General features: G+C 39.0%; 1 protein-coding gene across 2 annotated transcripts in view; it reads left to right on the top strand.

Annotated features, from left to right (window-relative positions):
• The window catches only part of DTNBP1 (dystrobrevin binding protein 1), a 118,804-nt gene that overhangs the window by 36,938 nt on the left and 61,664 nt on the right, over nt 1-20,202 (top strand). For both annotated transcript variants that reach the window (XM_070585088.1, XM_070585086.1), the window contains exon 6: nt 2,964-3,096. In XM_070585088.1, the coding sequence (XP_070441189.1) occupies nt 2,964-3,096 (133 nt within the window). The remainder of the gene's footprint in view (nt 1-2,963; nt 3,097-20,202) is intronic.

The following is a 20,202-nucleotide window of genomic DNA, read 5'->3' as shown; positions in this document are numbered from 1 at the left end:
ATCTAGATTTGCCATTCAGAACAGAACGTGATGCTGTTGGCCTATTCAAAAGGATGTATGGTGTGTTTCTTTGTCATTAGTAGGTCCAGCTTGCTACTAAACTATTCATATGTTTTCATCAGGCCCCCATTTTATTAACTGAAGAGTGAGCTAGGGCAGCAAGTTCAGTTTGTACCTAGAACAGAATTTCCCTCCATGAGAAATTAATCGGCCTGCTGAGGGATCAAGTTCGTTCAAGTTCCTGGCCTCATTAGCTCTGCAGTCAACCAACAGAGCTGGACTCTAAATGGAAATTGCCATCTGTCCTAATAAAAATAAAAAAGGTAAAAAGAACATACATGTTTCCAAATATAGAGTAATTATTGACCCCATTACATGTTTTCTTTTTAGAAAAATCATTTGAAATTTAATCCCCCTCACTTATGAGGAATCTTAAGTCTAAGAATGTAGCCTTGACTAACATTTACAGGTAAGTAAGTTTGCCAGAAAAAAATGAAAATTTTATTAACATTTTGGTCTGTTAGATCCATAGGTGTAGTTTACAACATGATCATTGCTGGTCTACACAATTATTGGTTTTAAATGACTTTTACAAAACTTAGCTAAGCTTTACAAAATTTTTTCACTGCATTTTTATAGTCGGTCAATTATTTACTTACTGCCAGGTGCTAAGTTAGCTACTTTACCTACTTTGCCTCAGTGAACCCCTTTGACGGCTTTGCAAGAGGTGTATCGTTAGCCCTCTTTTCACTGGTGAAGTACCTCATCACCTCTCGTCTCATCGGTGAGGGGCTGCGCTGGGTTTCAAGCTCGTGCCTCGAAGCCCTGGTCTTCACCAGTCCCCCATATGCTAAAGGTACCATGCTTGATACTGAAGGAAGCAAGTAGCTTAGAGTTAACTGGATTCCATGTTAAATTTAATTATTCTGGTTCTTATCACTAATCAAAGTGAAATAGCCTTTTAAATAATCCTGTTAGCTATGATCATCTTTTAAGACCCTGTCAAACTAGTTTTGTAACAGAATGAGCTGAATCTTGCTTCTTCAGGGCCAATAGTACTAGCTGCCAGGCTAAGTCTCCCAGTGGTTTTTCCATTTAATATAATAACAAAAAATACTTTAAATAGGAACTAGTATAATAACATCATTTTGCCTATTTTCCCCTGCATAAACTCCTAATGTATCTTTTATGACATTATTAAAAATCTTAGATATAATTTTTCATTGATCAAAATTTAGATTTTACAAATTGTTTCAGGTTAGGCTTTCCATAATCACATATAGTAGCTGTTTTATGTGGCCCCTAAAGAAAGATTCAAAACCTTCATGAACTGCGTTATTACCAGCCTTTTCCAGATTTACCAGTGGTTTACAGTGATATAGCAATATGATAAAAGTCACAACCAAAAATGTTTTTGAAGAGGAGTGCTAAACAACTTGTCATCACATTTTTGCTTTTCAGTAAAATTTTATTTTCCCCCGAAACCCATGTCTTTAAGCCCTAGGCCCTACCAAATAGAAGAGGGAGTTTTTATAAGCATAGACACTTAGTAGAGTTAAATTTTAGGATTTTAGAAAAATGTGAATGCTTCTGGATTTAATAGATCTTTAGATGAAAAAAAGATTAATTAAAAACAGGCCAAATTTGCGTCTTAATAAACCTAAAAGTGCAAGTTGAAATTCGAGGAGTTTGTTCCTAACCTAGATGCTCCAAAAGCTAATTTAGAAAGTTATATGAAAATCCAGTGGATAAACGAAGGAATTAGACACCCCGTAATTGCATTGTGGCTGTTTACTTGAAAGCAAAGCTGCACGGCCAGCCTGCTCCTTCTCTGCTGCCCCTTCCCCGTTGGATGGGTGTGACTTCCAGACTTGGGAGTCAGAGCTCTGGCTGAGCCTCTCCCTCATTCATGTTAGGTGCCACTTCTTGAGTTCCCACCGCACCTCATGCCCAGCTCTGTCAGGTTGTGTTATCGTTGAAATATGCCTGCCCTCTAGGTGAGGCTCTTTGAGCACAAGGACTGTCTTGCTCATCTTTGTATTCCAGTGTCTGGCACATGTGGTGAGTGTTCAGTACATGGCTATGAGGCTGTTTGAGTTCTAAAACCTTTGACCTCTAAAACTTTTCCGTTGTCTGAGAAAACAACCAATCCTCGCCCCTACAACTGTGAAGTCTTGGTTTACTTAGTACCCTCTCAGTCAGAAATGATTGCAGTGTAAGAGGTACTCAGTGCGGATTCCTGATGGCCCATGTCTAGCTGGGTGACCTTGGGCAAGACACTGAATTAATTTCTGCAGGCTTTGGTCTTGAATCTTAAATGAAGGATTTGACTAGATGATCTCCATGTTCCAAAAAAGCTGCCGAGCTCTGTGGCCTCCAGGCAACGTAGAGTAGTGGAAGACCAGTAGACGAGTGAACAGAGCTCAGTCTCTGCCCACCAACCACTGACTAGCCCGGTGACCTGTGCTTACGAGTATTTGTACATCTCTACAGTGCCTTGAAGATTTATGTATATGGTGTGCTGAGGCAAAACAAATGCTAAAGTCACTTGAAATCTCAAATATTAAATTATGTTCAGTATAATTTGTGTTAATTATCTTTTGTTGTGTTCTCATTATTTGAAAATTGACTATTCATGTGTGGTATATGGGATCATTAGGCTATTGCATTAGATTAATCAGAATATTCTGTTTCCTCGTCATCTGGTTAATAAAGTATTTTGGGAAGTTCCATCTTGAAAATGTTTGAAATATAAAGATATACTCAAGTTAATTTGAAGTATGTTTTAATGTTGGTCAGTATATTTTATTTTGCTTCAAGAAAGTTTAGTAAAGAATATTAAATAACTGCAAAACAGTCTTAACAGTTTAAGCTTTTAAGTTTTGGACACTTTTTCTTTTCTCCATGATCAAGGATTCTGATTTTTGACGTTTGTTTGTTCTTCTGACCTTCTATACTTTCAGCTCATTTAGAGGCTAGTTTTGAGGAGGTAGAAAACCACCTGCTGAATCTGGAGGATTTGTGTGGACAGTGTGACTTAGAAAGATACAAACACATGCAGTCCCAACACCTGGAAAATTACAAGAAAAATAAGAGGTGAGTTTGAAAAATTGGCCATAATATTCATTCTCAATCTCAAAGTTTTCCACAGTACTTTACATGCTATTCTTTATAAGTTTGGACTGATAAAAAGACAAGTGTTTTGAAATGTAAAGCTCATTAATAAGCTTTCCAAAACATAATTTCTTTTGGTACCATTATCTGTTTCCATTTTATGGAGATGAGTTCAGAAAAGGTAAGGATAGGATGAAAGATGGAGGGGAGCAGAGCAATGGGCCGAGCTTTCCAGAAAGCAAGAGCCCTGACTTTGTTTTCTCCACGTGGCAGACGCCTGAGCTGCTGCTTTCCATTTCTTTCTTTTCTCCTTTATTACCAGAGCAGAAGGAAGAGGAACCTGAGCCCAGGCTCTGGAAAGGGGCTTGATGGGTTTGAATCTCAGCGTTGTCACATACTGGCTGTGAGACCTTAGGCAAGTTATTTAATCTCCATTAGTCTCAACGTCTCCAGCCTACAGTGAGGATAACAATGTACCCACCTCGCAGAGTGGTTGTGAGGATTAAATGAGATAATCGTTAGCAAATGCAATGAGTGCTCTCTAAGTATTAGTTATAATAATGATTGTCATCATTAGGCTGGCCTGAACTGGAAATGAAAGAAAAGTCTAAGGGTAGCAGCTTGCTCAACTAGCTATGGCATCCGAACCTGTACAATGACATCCTGAGCAGAATTGGGAGGTGCAGGGTGGGTCCCTCTGAAGTCCGTAGTGGAGAGGTCCACGGTAGCTGGTCAGAGTGCCTGAGATTGAGTGTCGTCTGTGCTGGGCAGAGCAGGAAGTGAAGGGGGCTTGACAGATGGAAGAAAACAGAGACAGGGAATTGGAGTCTGGCTGAGGCTGAAGAGCAGATTTGGTGGGAGAGAGAGAGGATAGGTTGGGCAGAGTATGCTATTGATTATAAGATCATTGATAAATTGAGTAGGCTGGGTCTAGGATGTGGCAGTAGGAGGAGTGGGTTGCTGTTATGGACAGGAAGTGCTAGTCACTGGCATACAGGAGATTAAAAAAAAGTGAAGCTAATGTACAGATATTCTGGATTATTACACTGGTGTTAAAGTTTTCTAGAATAGTGCCAAGGGTGGGTAGAGATGAAAACTGAGTATTCTGAAATTCTCAGTCAGGTCCATGTGTCCTTAAGGGATGGGTCTTAAATGCTAATAAGCTGTAAGAATCACCTAGAGAGAGTGTTTAAAATGCCGACCCCTGGATTCCATGATCAGAAAGTCCAATTCCAATGGTACTGCTTTAGACAAGTATTGTAGGTGATTCTGATAGGGGTGATTCAGGGATCAGCTTTTGAGAGATGGGTGGGGGTGAGGATTGGGTCATGTATAGGCTCTAAATGGAAGCACTTCAAAAGAGTTCCCAGGGGGCCTTGGATAAAATTGTTTACAAAAGTTTGTAAGTGTATGACTTTTTCTGGAGATCCTTTCTATAAATTTCATTTGACCATAAGGTTACAGGTGGGTATATTGGCAGCATTAAGAATGGCATCCTGGGGGTCTGACCTGGTGGTGCAGCAGTTGAGTTTGCACCTTCTGCTTTGGTGGCCCAGGGTTCACCGGTTCGGATCCTGAGTGTGGACCTACGCACCGCTTGTCAAGCCATGCTGTGGCAGGTGTCCCACATAAAATAGAGGAAGATGGGCACGGGTATTAGCTTGGGGCCAGTCTTCCTCAGTGGAAAGAGAGGAGGATTGGCAGCAGATGTTAGCTCAGGGCTAAGCTGCCTCAAAAAAAGAATGGCAGCCTTGTTAGAGGAGGGACTGTTGAATGAGTGGGCGAGCATCAGCACCCAGGGGATTCCAGACAGATGTGTGGGGCATGGGAAAGAAAGAACTTTCTCTCAAGAAGAAGGTAGCAGAGTTAGAGATGGCTAGGCTGGTCCATAATTTTAAATGAAAAAGTAGAGAAACATTCTGTCGTGAAGATGTTAATTATGTGACTGTGTTTATTTATAATACAACAAGAGTTTCAAAGATCATTGTAGGAAGGCTTAGAATTTTGAAAGGAAATTTTTGCAGGAAGTTGGACAGCTTGGGTACAGGTCGTCTGACCCTAGAAGTTACATGGCTTCCTCATCTGTAAAATGGGGATAATAATAGGACCTTAGACAGTTGTTTTAAGGATTCAATTAGTAAGTACTTAGAGTAGTGCTCAGCACATAGTGAGTGCTATGTCAGGTAGCCAGCACTGGCTGACTTGTATTATTACTTGTACAACTCTTAATAGATGAATATTCCATATTTTTAATACAAGTTATGTTTTTTAGCTAGTTGAACACAAGAATTATATGAATATTGTGGTTTTTCTATCCATATATGTTGAAATTTGATTATTTGAAACATATCTGATAACTAAATTTCGGGTTTTCATAAGTCAAGATGATTAGATAGCAAAGAAAGTAATAAAATTTAGAACTATGAAATTTTATTTGTCATTCTTTTCTTCACTCTCACCCAATGACTTAGATATAGTTTAATTAATGCATTATAATTTACATGTTATAAGATGAAAATTAATGTTTGGAAAACAGCATCACCTGCAATTTAAGTAAAAGCCTAAATGTACTGAACAAGTCTTACTATATTCCACATAATTGAAATGACAAGAGTTTTTGTCCTTTTAGAGGTAGAATTGTGTAGCAGAAAGAGCACTGTCCTCAGAGTCAGAAGACCCAAGTCCTGGCTTCGTTGGTTCCTAACTCTGTGCTCATGGTTAAACCATTCACTTTCCTTTATACCTTATCCTGTTGTAAAGTTTTGTTTGGTCTAGAACCTTCTTGACTAGCAGTGAAAGACTTCTAAAAGATTGCGTCATTTTAATAAGCTTAGATATGATAAACAGATTTGTTGATAAGTGCCTGTTAGTCTGAAATATATAAGAAAAAATAATGTGCCAGTTAAGGTCTACCAGTTGATAATAAGTAGCTTGAAATCTATAGGTAAAATAAGGATAAATATGTCATACTCTAATAGGCCAAATTTTTAAAAATTATAAAATTTACTTTCTGTTTCTCAAGGACAGCAGGAAATTAATGTAAAATGTCATAACAGTTTATAAAGCTAAATTTTGGTGAGAAATTTCAAAGGTGGGAAATTTAAATTAACCTGTACTTTGATTGACTTTCCAAGACTTTGTCTGAAAAAAAATTATGTCTATGTAGATATTAATTTGTTAATACTTATTTCTAGCATCTTTATGAAATATTTATTAATAAATGCCAAAGAATTTTGCATCTAATTATCTAGTAAGATGTTAGACTTGTGATTTAAATTGAAGTCATATGTTTATCCTGAAATGAATACTACTGGTTTAATTCAAAATTAACAGAAATACCATTTGTTTTGGTTATTGTGAAAAGTCCTTGAAGACGTAAGCTTGAATTTCTCCTCTGCCACTTGCTACCTTTATGACCTTTTGCAAATTACCTATCTTTGGCTTACTTATCTGTAAAACAGAGATAATGATACTGTCTTGCAGGGTTATAGAAGATAAGCGACAATTTTTTTTTAATGGACCAAATAAAAGCAGGCCCATTTGGCTCACAGAATCACTGGTAATTCTCAATTCTAGTTAACTCGCCTTTCTAAATACAAATAATGGAAATACCAAATATGAAACATTGCTTAATACTGTTTATAAACTATAATCTTTCTGAAACTCTTAACCTATTTTATTCAGCATATAGAAGGATGAAGTATCTTTTTCAAAGAAATCTTTTGGACGTCATTTATTTAGCCAAGCTGCGCACATCCCCACGTGTGTATATCCATATAGATGGCTGATTAAGAGTTGGTTGTAGTATAAGTAATTTGTTTGGGTTGACAACACTGAGAAAGTAGAGCAGTTTTATTCAGTTGTATGTAGTTTGATCAAAAACTGTGTTTTAAATAATAGATCATGTAGAACATTTATTATTCAGAGATGTTTTATTTACACTTTAAGCTCTTTCTTGGTTCCTTCTGTTCAGTTGTGAGGTATCAAAACTAGGAATATGATGAAGGCTAGTTTGTAATGACTCCAAAATAGTTTTGATTGATACAGAGCTTCCATTTAACACAATGAATTGAACACACTCACTTATCTTCACTGAAACTCTACTAAAATGATAATAAAGAACTTTTTTGAACTTAAAATTCAAAAGAACAAAATGTCTGGAAGAGGAAATGTGATCAACGTTTTGGCAGACAGAAGGTGGGGGTTGAGTGGGAGCTGACTCAGCAGAGCAGAGGAGGCTGAAGCCTGAGCTGAGCCTCAAGGGCCTGTGGAGGGGAGCTCAGACGTGAAGCACGCTAGCGTGTCCCACAGAACCCTAGGAAGGCTCACGAATTGAATGCACCAGGACCCTTAAAAGGCAAGGCATGTTGAAAGTACAGATATGGATAAGTTAGACTCCCTGATCCTCTGCTCAACCACATGATTGCCCCACCCCTAGCTCATTAAGCGACATTGGGCTGTCCCCGAGAGGCTCCAGACCGGAAGAGTCCAGACACATTTGAGAGCAGTAGAGCTACTGCTGTATTGGAAACAGGGGTTGAGTGAAACAGTGAGGCCCTCTCAGCCTCTTTCATCACTGGCTGCCAGAACTCTGGCAGCCAGACTTATATCTCCTGGGCAGAATATTGGAGGCTTCATCTGAGAAACTGACCAGCCCAGGAGGAAGGACCTGCAGGGGTGGACGTTGGGGAGTTCTCTGAGGGAACAGCCCTCTCATGATGAGCCCCACTCGTCTAGACGTGTCTTCTCACTCACCTTCTGGTGCCCCACTCTCAAATATGAATGGACAGCTGAGGAATAATATCCAATTGAGGAAAGCTTCTAAAATGAAAGGGAACAAAATAAATAGAAAATAAACTAATAAATTTTTAAAAACCCACAGAGGAATGAGAGACTATGAGGGAAGCAGAAGAAAACTTAAACACAAAAAGTAATTATAGCCTCAGATATGAGGCCATCTGGTAAAAGACCATTTTGCCTTTATGAGACATGAACAGGATACTATAGAGAAGGAATAGAGAACAAGAAAGAGCTCTTTGAAATAAAATATATGATAGCTGTAGAAAACTTCAACTGAGGCACTGGAAGATAATGTTAAGCTTCTGTGTAAGAGAACAAAAGGACTGAGAAAAGCTAAGAATGTTAAGAAAATTAGAGAATTAATTCATAAGTCCCATATCTGACTGCTAGGAAGGAGATTCAGAAAGAAAGGAGAGAGAAAAAGAAGAGACAAATTTATTAAAGAAATAATACAAGAAAATTGTTTAGGAATGAAGAATACGAATGAGTTTGAAAGGTACAAACTTGTACAAAGTGCTTGGCAAATTGAATGGAAAAAGATCCATTGTCAATACATATTTTTGTAAATTTCACTACCCTAGGAATAACGATCATAAAAGCATTCAGAAAGGTCTTATGTTAAAGATCAGAATTCAAAAGGAGCTTCAACTTTTCAGCAGCAACACTGGAAGTAGAAAATGATATTTACTTTAGCAAAATTTTCATCGTGTGAGAAAAGAGCCATTTCCAGGCATACAAGGGCTCAAGTTTAGCTCGCGGGCACACTTTATCAAGAAACTGCTGGGGGATGTGCTCTACAAACAAGGGAGTAACCCAGGAAGAAGGAAGATCACACCAGGAGAGAGGTGAAGTGCTCTGAGAGGATCCATCCAATCCAGAGAAACAGAGGGAGTTCCCAGGAGGAGTTTCCGCAGGGCTGGAGGGCCGGCCAGACTGAGGCAGGAAGACCTGCTGGAGGATTCCAAGGGTGGCGTCTTTACGGGGAAATAAAATGAAGCTAGTCGATTGTCTGATATGCTAGACCATATTAAGAGGAGTTTTATAAGCTCTATAGAGAGTTTGATGATGAATTAGTGATAAGTATGTTTTTAAAAACTAAGCAAACAAGGCAACTGTTAACACTAAGGGAAAACACAGTTTTAGAAGAAGGACACTACATGGCACAATTATAAAGAGTGTTTTTGTAACTTTGTGATAAACATAGAATGTGGATTTGAGCCAGAATTGTGGTGTAACTTATTGGGAAGATGGGGGAGAGGAAGCATGTTTGTATTGAGAGGTAGGAGGGGTTTAAGAAAGCTGATCCTCATCTTCCACTGCAGGAAATCAGTAAGTAATATTTAAAATAGAAAAAAAAGGAATAAATATTAGTATTGGCATATTATTTAGAAATAACGGAGGTAGATACCAGAAGAAATAGCTGAAAGAATTGAATGTGGCTGCTTGTGAAAAGCAGGATAGAAAGGTTCGGAGAGAGCTGGGGCAAGGAACCAATCTTCTTCCTCGTAAACAAACTCTTGTGGGTACTATTTGACTTAAGGAATGTACATGTACTATTTTGATAAATGTAAAAATTGAATTCAAAAATTTTTTATCTGAGCTGCAGCATTCCCTGAAGTGTTTTACATGGAATACTAGACCGAGAAGATAGCCACTGATGAAACAGTCCAGGATCAATTAAGTTCCAGAAACACTTTATCCTGTATTTGCCTCATGGAGCTTTGCAGTACCTGTCAATATATTAAGGGTTCTGAGAATTCCTATAGTAAAGAAATTTGTTTGATTCGGCATTTCACAACTTACAGAACTAATTACATGTTAAAATTCTGTGACTTGGTATTCTATATAACACCATTTGAGAAATTTCCAAATAGAAATTAAACTTTCTATTATCTGATCCACAAAGGAAGAGTGCCTTAAAATAAACCTCCTTCCTTTTTAACAAGATGCCCTACAAACTAAACTAATGATTTTCCTTTTCTTGCTTTAAAGAAGATAATGTGTGATGCAGAAGGTTGGCTATTTGATATGTGTGTTTGTGTTTACAATGTCTGCATGCTCTGTAGCTTTCTGGAAAATCTGGGGCAGACAACTGGATGGGGATGGAGAGAGTGGGGGAACGGTTTCTCACCCACCTCCGGTGCTGATGGTCTCTGCAATAGGCTCCCGTGCGTTTTCTCATGCATCTCCCATCAGAGCCTGTGGAGTGGGCAGGGCAGCAATTATTGAAGTTGAGGGGGAAATGAGTTACATGAAATCATCAGGCTGCTTAGGGGCCAGCATCCAAGCCTGTCTCCAGACGCTCTAAACTTGTCTTCTTTTTTTTCACTTTTCAATTGGAACAAACTGAATCAGTCCCAGATTTTGATATCAGCGCATCTGTAGTTGAGAATGGAGATAGTGATATTTTGTCAAACATTTGGTGGGCATGCCCAGCACAAAGAATAGATTCCTGCCCTTACAAAAGGAGGGGTAGGACCCATTTCCAGCAGTAATCGTGGCTTACCATGGCAGTTATTCTCGCAGTGGCAGAGGGAAACATCTAGCTTCAGAACGCTCCCAAGGAAGATTCTGAAAGCTCTTATCTACCCTCAGCAAACATTTGAATAGACGTTTTAACCCCATTATTCCTACAGTGAAGGACATCCTTCTTCAGCTGGTTATCTGATGAAAGTGACATATAGGAACTTAGAGTTGTAGGGGAAAATATCTATAAACAGCTTTTCTCATAGATCTTCTGCATATAAAGTGATACTACTGTTACTGATACCTTTTATGGACAGAAATGACACTGCCTTGACAGACAGTCAAACTGTGTAGTGGATAGAATACGGGTGTAGGCGGAGACAAGTGCAGACACCAGTGGCTAAGTTGTCAGATCATTCAGAAGACGAGTTGGCTATACAAGTCTAACTCATGCATCCCTTTCAGAGGCTTCCATAACCAATAGGAAATGTCTTTTCCCTCAAGTAAGAAGAGTTAATGTTTAGTATATGAACCAAAATAAGGAACCTAGAACAATTTACATGAGTTTGTCTAGGTAGCAGTCGGAAAAATTGACTTAGTATTTGGGAGTCAGCTTACATTTTTAGTTGCAGGTTATGGGGGGAAATAGGTGATAAATGTGTAAGAAAAAAAGGATAATTTCAGATAATTATATAGGCTCTGAAGAAAATTAATCCAGACAATGTTCTAGTGGTCAAGTGGGGGAGGGCTGCCTCGGCTAGAGTGAGCAGGGAAGGGCCTGCGGAGAAGACAGTGAGAACTAAGACCTGGGTAAGGAGACAGCCATGTTAGGATCTCGGATTATACCGTTCAAGCAGAAGGAACAACAGGTGCAAAGGCCCTGAGTCATAAACGATGGATAGGTTTGGGAGGTTGAAGCAGCAGAGCTACAAAGACATGTAGAATCTCAACCTCCTAAATTTTTAATCTTTCCGGTCCCGCCATAATATTCCTTGGAACACTTACTGAAATCCTCTCACAATAATTAGTTATATTATACTTAAAATAAGAGAGAAGTGTGTAATTTAATTAAAATATTTCTTATTTCCAAACTTCTGGATCCTTTATTTTCCCCTTCAGTATGTAGCATGCTGTCAGAATTTCTCTGAAAATAGCTACATCTTGAAGAACAGTGTGACTTTAGTAATTCTACTTAATTATAAATGACTCATAATTTTAACAGTCTTCTGTTGGCCTTGAAATTGGCTTAGGGACATACTAAACTCTAGAAACATTTTCACTGATTCATTTAGACTTTAAAACTTAAATCTTATCTCTTAGAAACCCTCTCCTGTAGGTGGGGGTCACTGCTTCTCTTGAGATTTAGTGCTCATGCACATTTTGAGAAAGTCTTTATTCCTTTTGCTCTATTTATTACAGCTAATTCTAGGGAGCTATATTCTTTTGGTTTGTGTTTGGTTTTGTTTTGTTTTTTAGTAACGTGGACCATAAACTAAGTTTAGAAAATCTTTAAAGTGAAGCATAACAGATTTATTTGAGATGTTGGCATATCTTTAGTAGTATTTGACCAGTTGATGGTCCAGAGAATAACCTGCCAAACTCCTGAGCTTTAAGAAGTGACTGTCCAGAGTAACCTTGACAGGTAGTGGGCCAAAGGTCTGACCTGTACTTCCAAGTCAGAAAGTTGGGGATGGTGATGGCCAAGGGGCTTGGCAGGAGTGTGGCACACAGGCCGGGCATTGCTGAGAATAGAACAGAAGAAATAAGTGGCATTCTCCAGGGTAAAGATGGTTCTGGAACCAAAAGAGGAGATCCACAGCTCCTCATCCAAGGGAGATAAGCAGAAAGGCAATAACTCGCGAGGTTCTGCGGTGGAGGTCGGTCTGAATGGTGAATGGAAAGTGGGTCAGGAAGACTTTCCCTCAGGCAATGCTTTCAGAAAAAGGAGAGTGGACTTCTGTCTCTGCCCAAGATGGAGTAACAGGGACCAGGTTTACTCTCCCAACTGATACATCCAAAAACCAGACAAAGTAAATAATGCTTTTTTAGACTTTGGACTTGGGGCAAAGAGGAGTAGTGGTCTTTAGAGCCAGGAAACAAGTGAGGTGATCCCTCTGATTGCCCCACATCCTGCGGTGATAAAGTTCCAGGCTACAGTGTAGGCAGGAGGAACCCAGGAAGAGCCTGGCAGACTCTGAATTGAAGAGACAGCTGAGAGTCTGGGAAGACCAAGGCAGTTAGAGTTTACAGGACACAGTACCAGAGAGGAGAGAGCTGCACAGAGAGAATCACGGAAATCTGCAGAGGTTCCCCTGGAATATCCAGCAGTGTACTGAGAATGCATGTGAGGAAACTACCTGAGGCGGAGGGAAAAGAACATCCAAAGGATTCGTTAACAGTGCCTGGTGTCTACACAGTGCCTATTCCTAATAGCTAGACTGGAAAAACTTATAATTCAAGGGAAAGAGCACTCAGGAAGGTCTTCCCTCAGTAGGGAGTGTAATCAGCCCTTGACTGAGCCCTGCTCCAGACCTGGTTAACAAATCAGAAAAGCAAGCACCAAAGAATCAAATTGTTTCCAGGTAAATTAACTGTATCCCAAAACAAAGCTTGAGAATATTTGTACAAATACAAAAATATCTAGCACCCAACAAGGTAAATCACAGTGTCTGGCATCTAATCAAAGATTACTAGGCAAACGCAAAGAGATAACCAGTCAATCAAAACCAATTAAGAACTGACACAGATGTTAGAATTAGTGGACAAGGACATTAAAACCAGTTACTGTCACTATTCTGTAAGTTCAAAAGATTAAGTAGAGACATGGAAGATATAAAAAAGGCCCAAACTTCTATCTCCTCCATTTTCTTCTTTTTTTCTTCCCTCTCTGTTAGATGCTAGATTTTAGACAGTTCCCAGATGGTTATTGATTGTAAATTATTATATTGATTACAATATAGTAATCACAACCTGCTAGGCCAGGGACCCCTAGATAAGAGACTGTGAATTTGTTGGTTTCATGAATGTGTAGTCACATCTTACATTTTATTTCAAAATGAGACGTAAGCTTATGAGTTGGCCAGGAATTGAACTTAACAAAATTCTTGTTCTAAAGTGTCTGTTAGAGAATAAATCTTGCAGTTTCAGACTTTATATGTAGTCACGAGAACAAACGTAGCTAGAATATTTAACAGGTTATTAGACCCACAGGTTGACAGTAAATATAGTTTAGGACTGATATTTAAATTCTTCAAGCTTTATTTTGAACAATGACTATCTGTTTACCATCAATATTAAAAAGCTCATGTCCTGACTTAATTCTTTAAAAATAATAAATGTTTCTCTAATTGGTTTACAGTACTCTTTTCCTGAACTTTTTCTCCCAGTTGTGTAAATGCTATTCTGTATATTGGGGTTCATAAAGGTTTTTGTTTTTTACAGAGACAACAGAAACCTAAAGTATATATTTGCAGTTGAGAGTAGTCACGATTAGACGTATAGCAATCTTGAGGAAGGTTTATTGAAATTCAGCAAAACAGGGGCCGGCCCAGGGTTGTAGTGGTTAAGTTCACATGCTCCACTTCCGTGGCCTGGGGTTTGTGAGTTTGGATTCCGGGCATGGACCTACACACTGCTCATGAAGCCATGCTGCAGCGGCGTCCCACATAAAATAGAGGAAGATTAGCATGGATGTTGGCTCTGGGACAATCTTCTTCAAGCAAAAAGAGGAAGACTGGCAACAGGTGTTACCTCAGGGCCAATCTCCCTCACCAAAAAAGAAAGAAAGAAATTCAGCAGAACATAATTATGATTATCCTAGGTTTTTAAAAAAGGTAATCCTTTTTCTGCAGATAGATTGGTTATAGCTTGTGTGTTATAATTTATAAGTCTGGAATAACTTTCAATGTTTAAGAATCAGTCTATTAAATTTGCACTAATATTTTACATCTTACATGACCCAGTACCATTTTGGAGTTAGTGTTTTCTCATCAGTTACTGTTTTTTTCAGAGGTGCTTTCAAAAATATTAAATCTATCAGTCATTTTAGTCTTCAGGTGAGCATGGTATAATCCTTTGCGTTTCTCACTTTTCTGGTATTCTTGGAGGCTTCTAGAGATGGGATAGGCAGAGACATACTCAGCAGGCTGCCCTACCTGCTCTGAAGTTGGTGGCAGGGAAAAACTATGGCAAAGGCCACAGTAGGATGGAGCGCTCCTCTGCTGCCGCCCTTCCTCCTGCCCTTCCGGCCGTGCGCCAGCGTGGTTACGTTGGCCCAGTTTTTCTGTGGCTGATAAACAGGTCTCTTTTGTTGCCTGCCTTCTGCCATTTCTCATCCTTAGTTCTGGCTCAGAAAGTTGGCACTGTAATTGTTTCAAAGGGCATGCACTGGTTTGCTACTGGAGACGTTGGACACTGGGTTTCAACGAGGGACATTTTTGCCCCAAGTGTGCAACATTTTCCTTTCTCTCTGAATGTTTCATGTCATGTTTTGTTATGACCAATTTTTATTCTTGCACTGATATCACAGTGCATTGTTGTCGTATAAAATACCATTACTTCTTTGGAGAAGAGAAAATAGAACTTGATACATAGCTCTCAAGGATTAATTCACTTAGATTTGAGAATTATCTGTCGATATCAGTATTCTGTGCTTTTACATGGATTAAAACAAGTTGAAAAGTATCCATTAAAATTATAAAGTAAGCATTGGACTGATTTGAGGAAAGTTAAAACACTATTTTACCTCATAAGCGAACTTTTTTAAAGATTTATTAATTAAAATGAATGGAAAAGATGCATGGCACACTAAAGTTACAATATTGCTAATAGAGAAAGATTGTATAAGGTTGCATAACACTGAAACATTGATAAAGACCAAATCCACGATGTACTTTAAATATTTAATCTATCTATTTCTTCTTAGCTTTTTAGCTAATGGGCTTTTAAGCCCATTGACAAATCAGTCCTTGTTTACCTGACCTCTTGAAACTGTCCCCTCTTGCCTTCCGTAGCACTGGTATCCTGAATTTTCTTCTCTACCTTAGGTTGGTTTTTAGTTTCCATTGTAGACGCTTTAATGTTGTTATTCTCTTGGATTCTGTTTGGTTAGTGCCCTCTCGCATTCTACATACCCTCCCTAGGTAAGCTCTTCCATATCCTTGGCTCATTTACCACCCATAGAGTGATCATTATCAAATCACTGTCTTCAATTTGGGTGTCTCTTTTTACCATCAGAACCAGTTGCCGTCTGGACACCTCTACTTGGATATCCCAACAGACATCTCAAGAGCAACATGCCCCAAATTATCTTCCACGGCAAGACTTGACCTCTTCCTGTCTCAGTAAGGCAGTACCATCTACAAGTTTGCCCAGTCTACAAACATGGGAGTCATAATCTTTTTCTTTCTCTCCTACCATCTCACTCAATTCCCAGTCCAGCCCAACATTTCTCAAATCTGTTCTTGCCTTTACTGGTCCTTTCCTAGGTTTAAGCTCACATTTTTGTAGCCTGAGTTACAACAATAGCCTCCTAATTAGTCTTCTTGTCTATACTCTTGTCCTCAGTCCATTTATGTTACTGTTAGAGTGTTCATTTTTTCCTAAAATGCAGATATAATTAAGGCTTATCATCTTCAAGGTAATTAAGTTGTGATGATGATGTGAATTAGATAACAGTAGCATTTACTGAGCACTTAGTATGTCCCAGGCACTGTGCTTAAAGACCTGAGTCTAAATTAATACATAGAATTCTCATAATGACCATTTGAGTAGGTGTACTGTCCTCTTTACTAAAAAGAAAAAGGCAACTAGGGGAGATTAAATAATTTACCAGGAGTTGCAGAGCCAGGAAGTGGCAGAGCTACACCAGATCCATGTTTTCCTGACTTAAAAGTCTGTTGAGGGGCTGGCCCCATGGCTGAGTGGTTAAGTTCACGTGCTTTGCTGCAGTGGCCCAGGGTTTCACCGGGCCACATTGGGACAGCGTCCCACATGCCACAACTGGAAGGACCCACAACTAAAATATACAACTATGTACCAGGGGGCTTTGGGGAGAAAAGGGAAAAATAAAATCTTTAAAAAAAAAAAAAAAGTCTGTGGATATGCTTTGTATTCTGTTGTCTCCGCACAAAGCTCTCCACACTCTGGGTTTGGATGCTGTGGAGTATGAAAAGGGTCTGGCTTCTCACAGTGTGTTGACCACTTCACCTCTTGTGATGGCTAATTTTAAGAATGGATAAGCAAGGTTTTTAGTGGTGGTGCCACTGGATCAGGAATACGTTTGGATGTGGGATGCATAATTTTTCCTTTAATCCACCTTCCGCCCTATCAACCATAAACTCACCATGCCTGTAAGAACATATAATTTCAGGTGGTGCGGCATGACTGTGGAATGGTGAGAAACGACAGAACACTGATTTGGTAATAATAAGTGATAGGGTAGTTCTTTTTTTAGGAAAAAAAAATTAAAAATTTGAATTAAAAAATCAGTAACATAAAGGAATTAGAATTCTTTTAATAATTTTATAATAAACAAATTTAACCAATCACTTGCCATGGGCTAGTCACTGAACACTTTTCAGTACATCAGTGAGAATAAAGGTGTTTAACAGACTTGGTTTTGAAAATCACAAGATGTCTTCAAGTGCATGTTGGGGTTTTCACTTTAAGTTTACGTCAGTGATGATGGCTTTCAACTTCAGTTTCAACAGTTTCCTTAAAAGAATGTACTTTCACAGCTGGATGGACCCAGATGTTGCCCAGAAATTTGGGGGTAGCTCCGAGTTTCATATCCATGACTTTGGTTTCCAATAGACTTGCTGGTCTACTTAGATAACTTTCTGGTGGGGCTCAAATATCTCAGGTGGGCCACAACCTGCATTCAGTAGGCTGTGTTTGGTCCTTGAGCTGCATTCTGGATGCTAAAGATGGCACAGACTGGGAGTCAGAGAGATGCAGGCTTTATTCCCCATCCTGTCATTTCTTAGCTGTGTGGCCTTTCATCCTCAAGTCCCATTTTTCTCATGTATTAAATGAGGGTGATGGTACCTACGATAGGGCATTGTGGATTATAAGGGATAATGGATGTAAGATGCCTTGTCTAATGTGTGGTATACGGTAAGAATTCAATAAATATTCTTTACATATGTCCCATCCTTCTTTATCCTACTTGCCTTAACCTCCCTCCCCCCCCATCCAAACAGATTTTCATGGAAATCAGGTTTAGGAAAGTAGTCTTCTTGCAAGTTTGGGGGGAACTTAATCCATACATAATTTAGTGCTGCCACTAACAGACCCATTTCCTAGAGCTTCATTATCTTTTTGGAGGCCCATTTTTTAAACTCCAAATCTTCTTTGTTACCGTATCACTCAGATTCTTTTCAGCTTTAAATGCCAAGATTCTAGGATTCTTTCATCTTATTGCTTTCTAAGCTGTTTGCCCAAAGAAGATAAATATATGAAACTGTATTTTATACACACACACACACACACACATCTCTCTCTCTCTCTATTATTATATTAATAGCATGAAAAATATGGATTTAATGCAGTTTTTATGATGAACTAGCAGCTTTTCAAGAGGTTTTGTTTTACAGATAATGTTAAAAATACCTTGTTCTTGAACATATCCCCTGGGCAGGATCTGTGTAAGGAATAAATGACATCAGATGCTTCTAAGATACAGACAGTTTTGAGGGAATTTACCTCAAGCTGGAAGGCCAACTTTCTCCCTCCAAATTCCTCTCCCACCTGCATCCGCCTCCTACCCTCAACCACAAACCTGCCAGGCCTGTAAGGATACACATTTTCCTGGCTGTAGAGTGCTGGGAGAAACAGCAGACTTGGTAATAATGAGTGGTAGGTGGTCCTTTTTGAAAGAGGTCCTGTGAGATCTTCCCTATGAACAGGTCGTCACGGTGATAGAGGTTGTCCATCAGCCATAATGAAGGGATGCTCTTCACGTGTGTCCTATACAAAAAGTATTACCGGTCGTATATAAAAAAATTTTCCCCTAAACATTTTCAAATGTGAAGAAAAATGTTAGAGTCGATTTTGCAGTTGGCATTTTGGACGTGGTGTTTTGCCGGATAGAATCTTCCATTGTATTAGCTTTTTATGACGGCTTTGTCCTAGGGAAGCAGTTTAGTATTGAGAGAAAGCATGCTTCCATCTGTGAGGTGATTGGGTTTATGGAGATATTTTTCCAGGGGCTCCAGTCTATTAAGTTTGCATCTGTGAGTCTCATTTAGTTGATTTCTGTGCATATACAGATTTAATGTACTTCTTGCAACATTCCATAGATTGATTTATTAGTGTGGTGCTTTTTCTGTTTTTATTCTGCCCTCATAACTCAACCCCTGTAGGGAAAATGATTAAATAGCAGTTTCACCCTTTGGAAATATTATTAGATCTTGAGTCTGATGTTATTTGTTGAATGTTTTAGTTTCAGGGTTCGTTATGCTAAATTTTGTAAAAGCATTTGCTGAATTGAGTAAATTTCAAAATATGGTAAAAATCTAAAGGAAAGCATTTCAATTCTTTTTACTTATTTGCTCTTCTGAGAATACTATTAAACTGTGGAAATAAGAGACTCAAATTTTTGAAAATGCAAGTGGAAAACAAGTTATTAAGTGAGATACTATGTGACCAAACTTTTTATAAAGAATAAAATACTCTATAGTTCCAGCGAGGGCTTCTTTGAAGAAGCAGATGTTCTTTGTCCTTCTGCAGCCCAGAAACTTGTTCATCATGGTTTGCTGAGGGTCTGCGGGGTCTGACTCTCTGCATATGTGTGATCAGCGGAGTGAGACGCGATGTCTGTGCTTCAGGAGCTCTGCTGTGTAATGGTGGAGATGGTACCTGTACAGAAATAGCTGCACTAGAGGCAGTGCCTGAGGTGTTGGAACTCTGATGGAGTTAGTGCTCTAGGAGTTTAGATAAGGGGAGGTCACCAATCGGGTGTCCAAGACGTCTTCTTGGAGAGGATGAACTTGAAGACTGTTTTACACTGATTAAGGTCATTATCATTTCTAATAGAGTCTGGAGAGTGACCAGAACTTAAGACTCCTCCTTGCGTATGCTTTTTCATTTAGTTAACTGAGAGCATGACATAAACAAGAGCAAAGTATCTGCCGTGTTCTCAATAAATGTTACCTGTCATCATCGGTTATACTTTCCTTCAAAACTCACTTCAATCCTTGCTCCTCCAGGAAGCCTTTTCTATCAAACCAAAGTGTATGAGTCGTTCCTCGTCTTTATTCCTAGAGAACCCTCAGCAAGTCATTACCAGAGCACTAACCTGTGACATTGGTTTCTGATTGTTGCGTTACTTCTCTTTCTTTCTCACTAAAGTTCTTTAAGGTTATGGAACACGTATATCCTAAATCTAGCATTATTTCTACTGCTATTCCTAACATTATTCTGTGTCTAAGGCTCAATAAATTTTTCTGAATGAATGACTGAACTCAACAAAGATTGTAAGTATAAGAAAGTATAAGAAAATGGATGGGGCTAGCCTGGTGGCGTAGCAGTTAAGTTCACATGCTCCACTTCGGTGGCCCAGGGTTTGCCGGTTTGGATCCCAGGCGCAGACCTACACACCACTCATTGAGCCATGTTGTGGTGGCATCCCACATAGAAGAACTAGAAGGACTTACAACTAGGATATATAACTATGTACTGGGACTTTGGGGAGGAAGAAAAAAAAAGAGGAAAATTGCCAACAGATATTAGCTCAGAGCCAATCCTCGCCAAAAAGCATACCTAAAAAAAATAAAATAAAATGGATATTTATACAAGGTTAGTGGCAGTGATGATGGAGAG

The sequence above is a fragment of the Equus przewalskii genome, chromosome 19 (genome assembly GCF_037783145.1).
Source record: "Equus przewalskii isolate Varuska chromosome 19, EquPr2, whole genome shotgun sequence".
In the NCBI taxonomy this organism is placed as follows: Eukaryota; Metazoa; Chordata; class Mammalia; order Perissodactyla; family Equidae; genus Equus; species Equus przewalskii.
The sequence above is the reverse complement of the archived record's forward strand: the minus strand, read 5'-3'. Positions and strand labels throughout refer to the sequence as shown.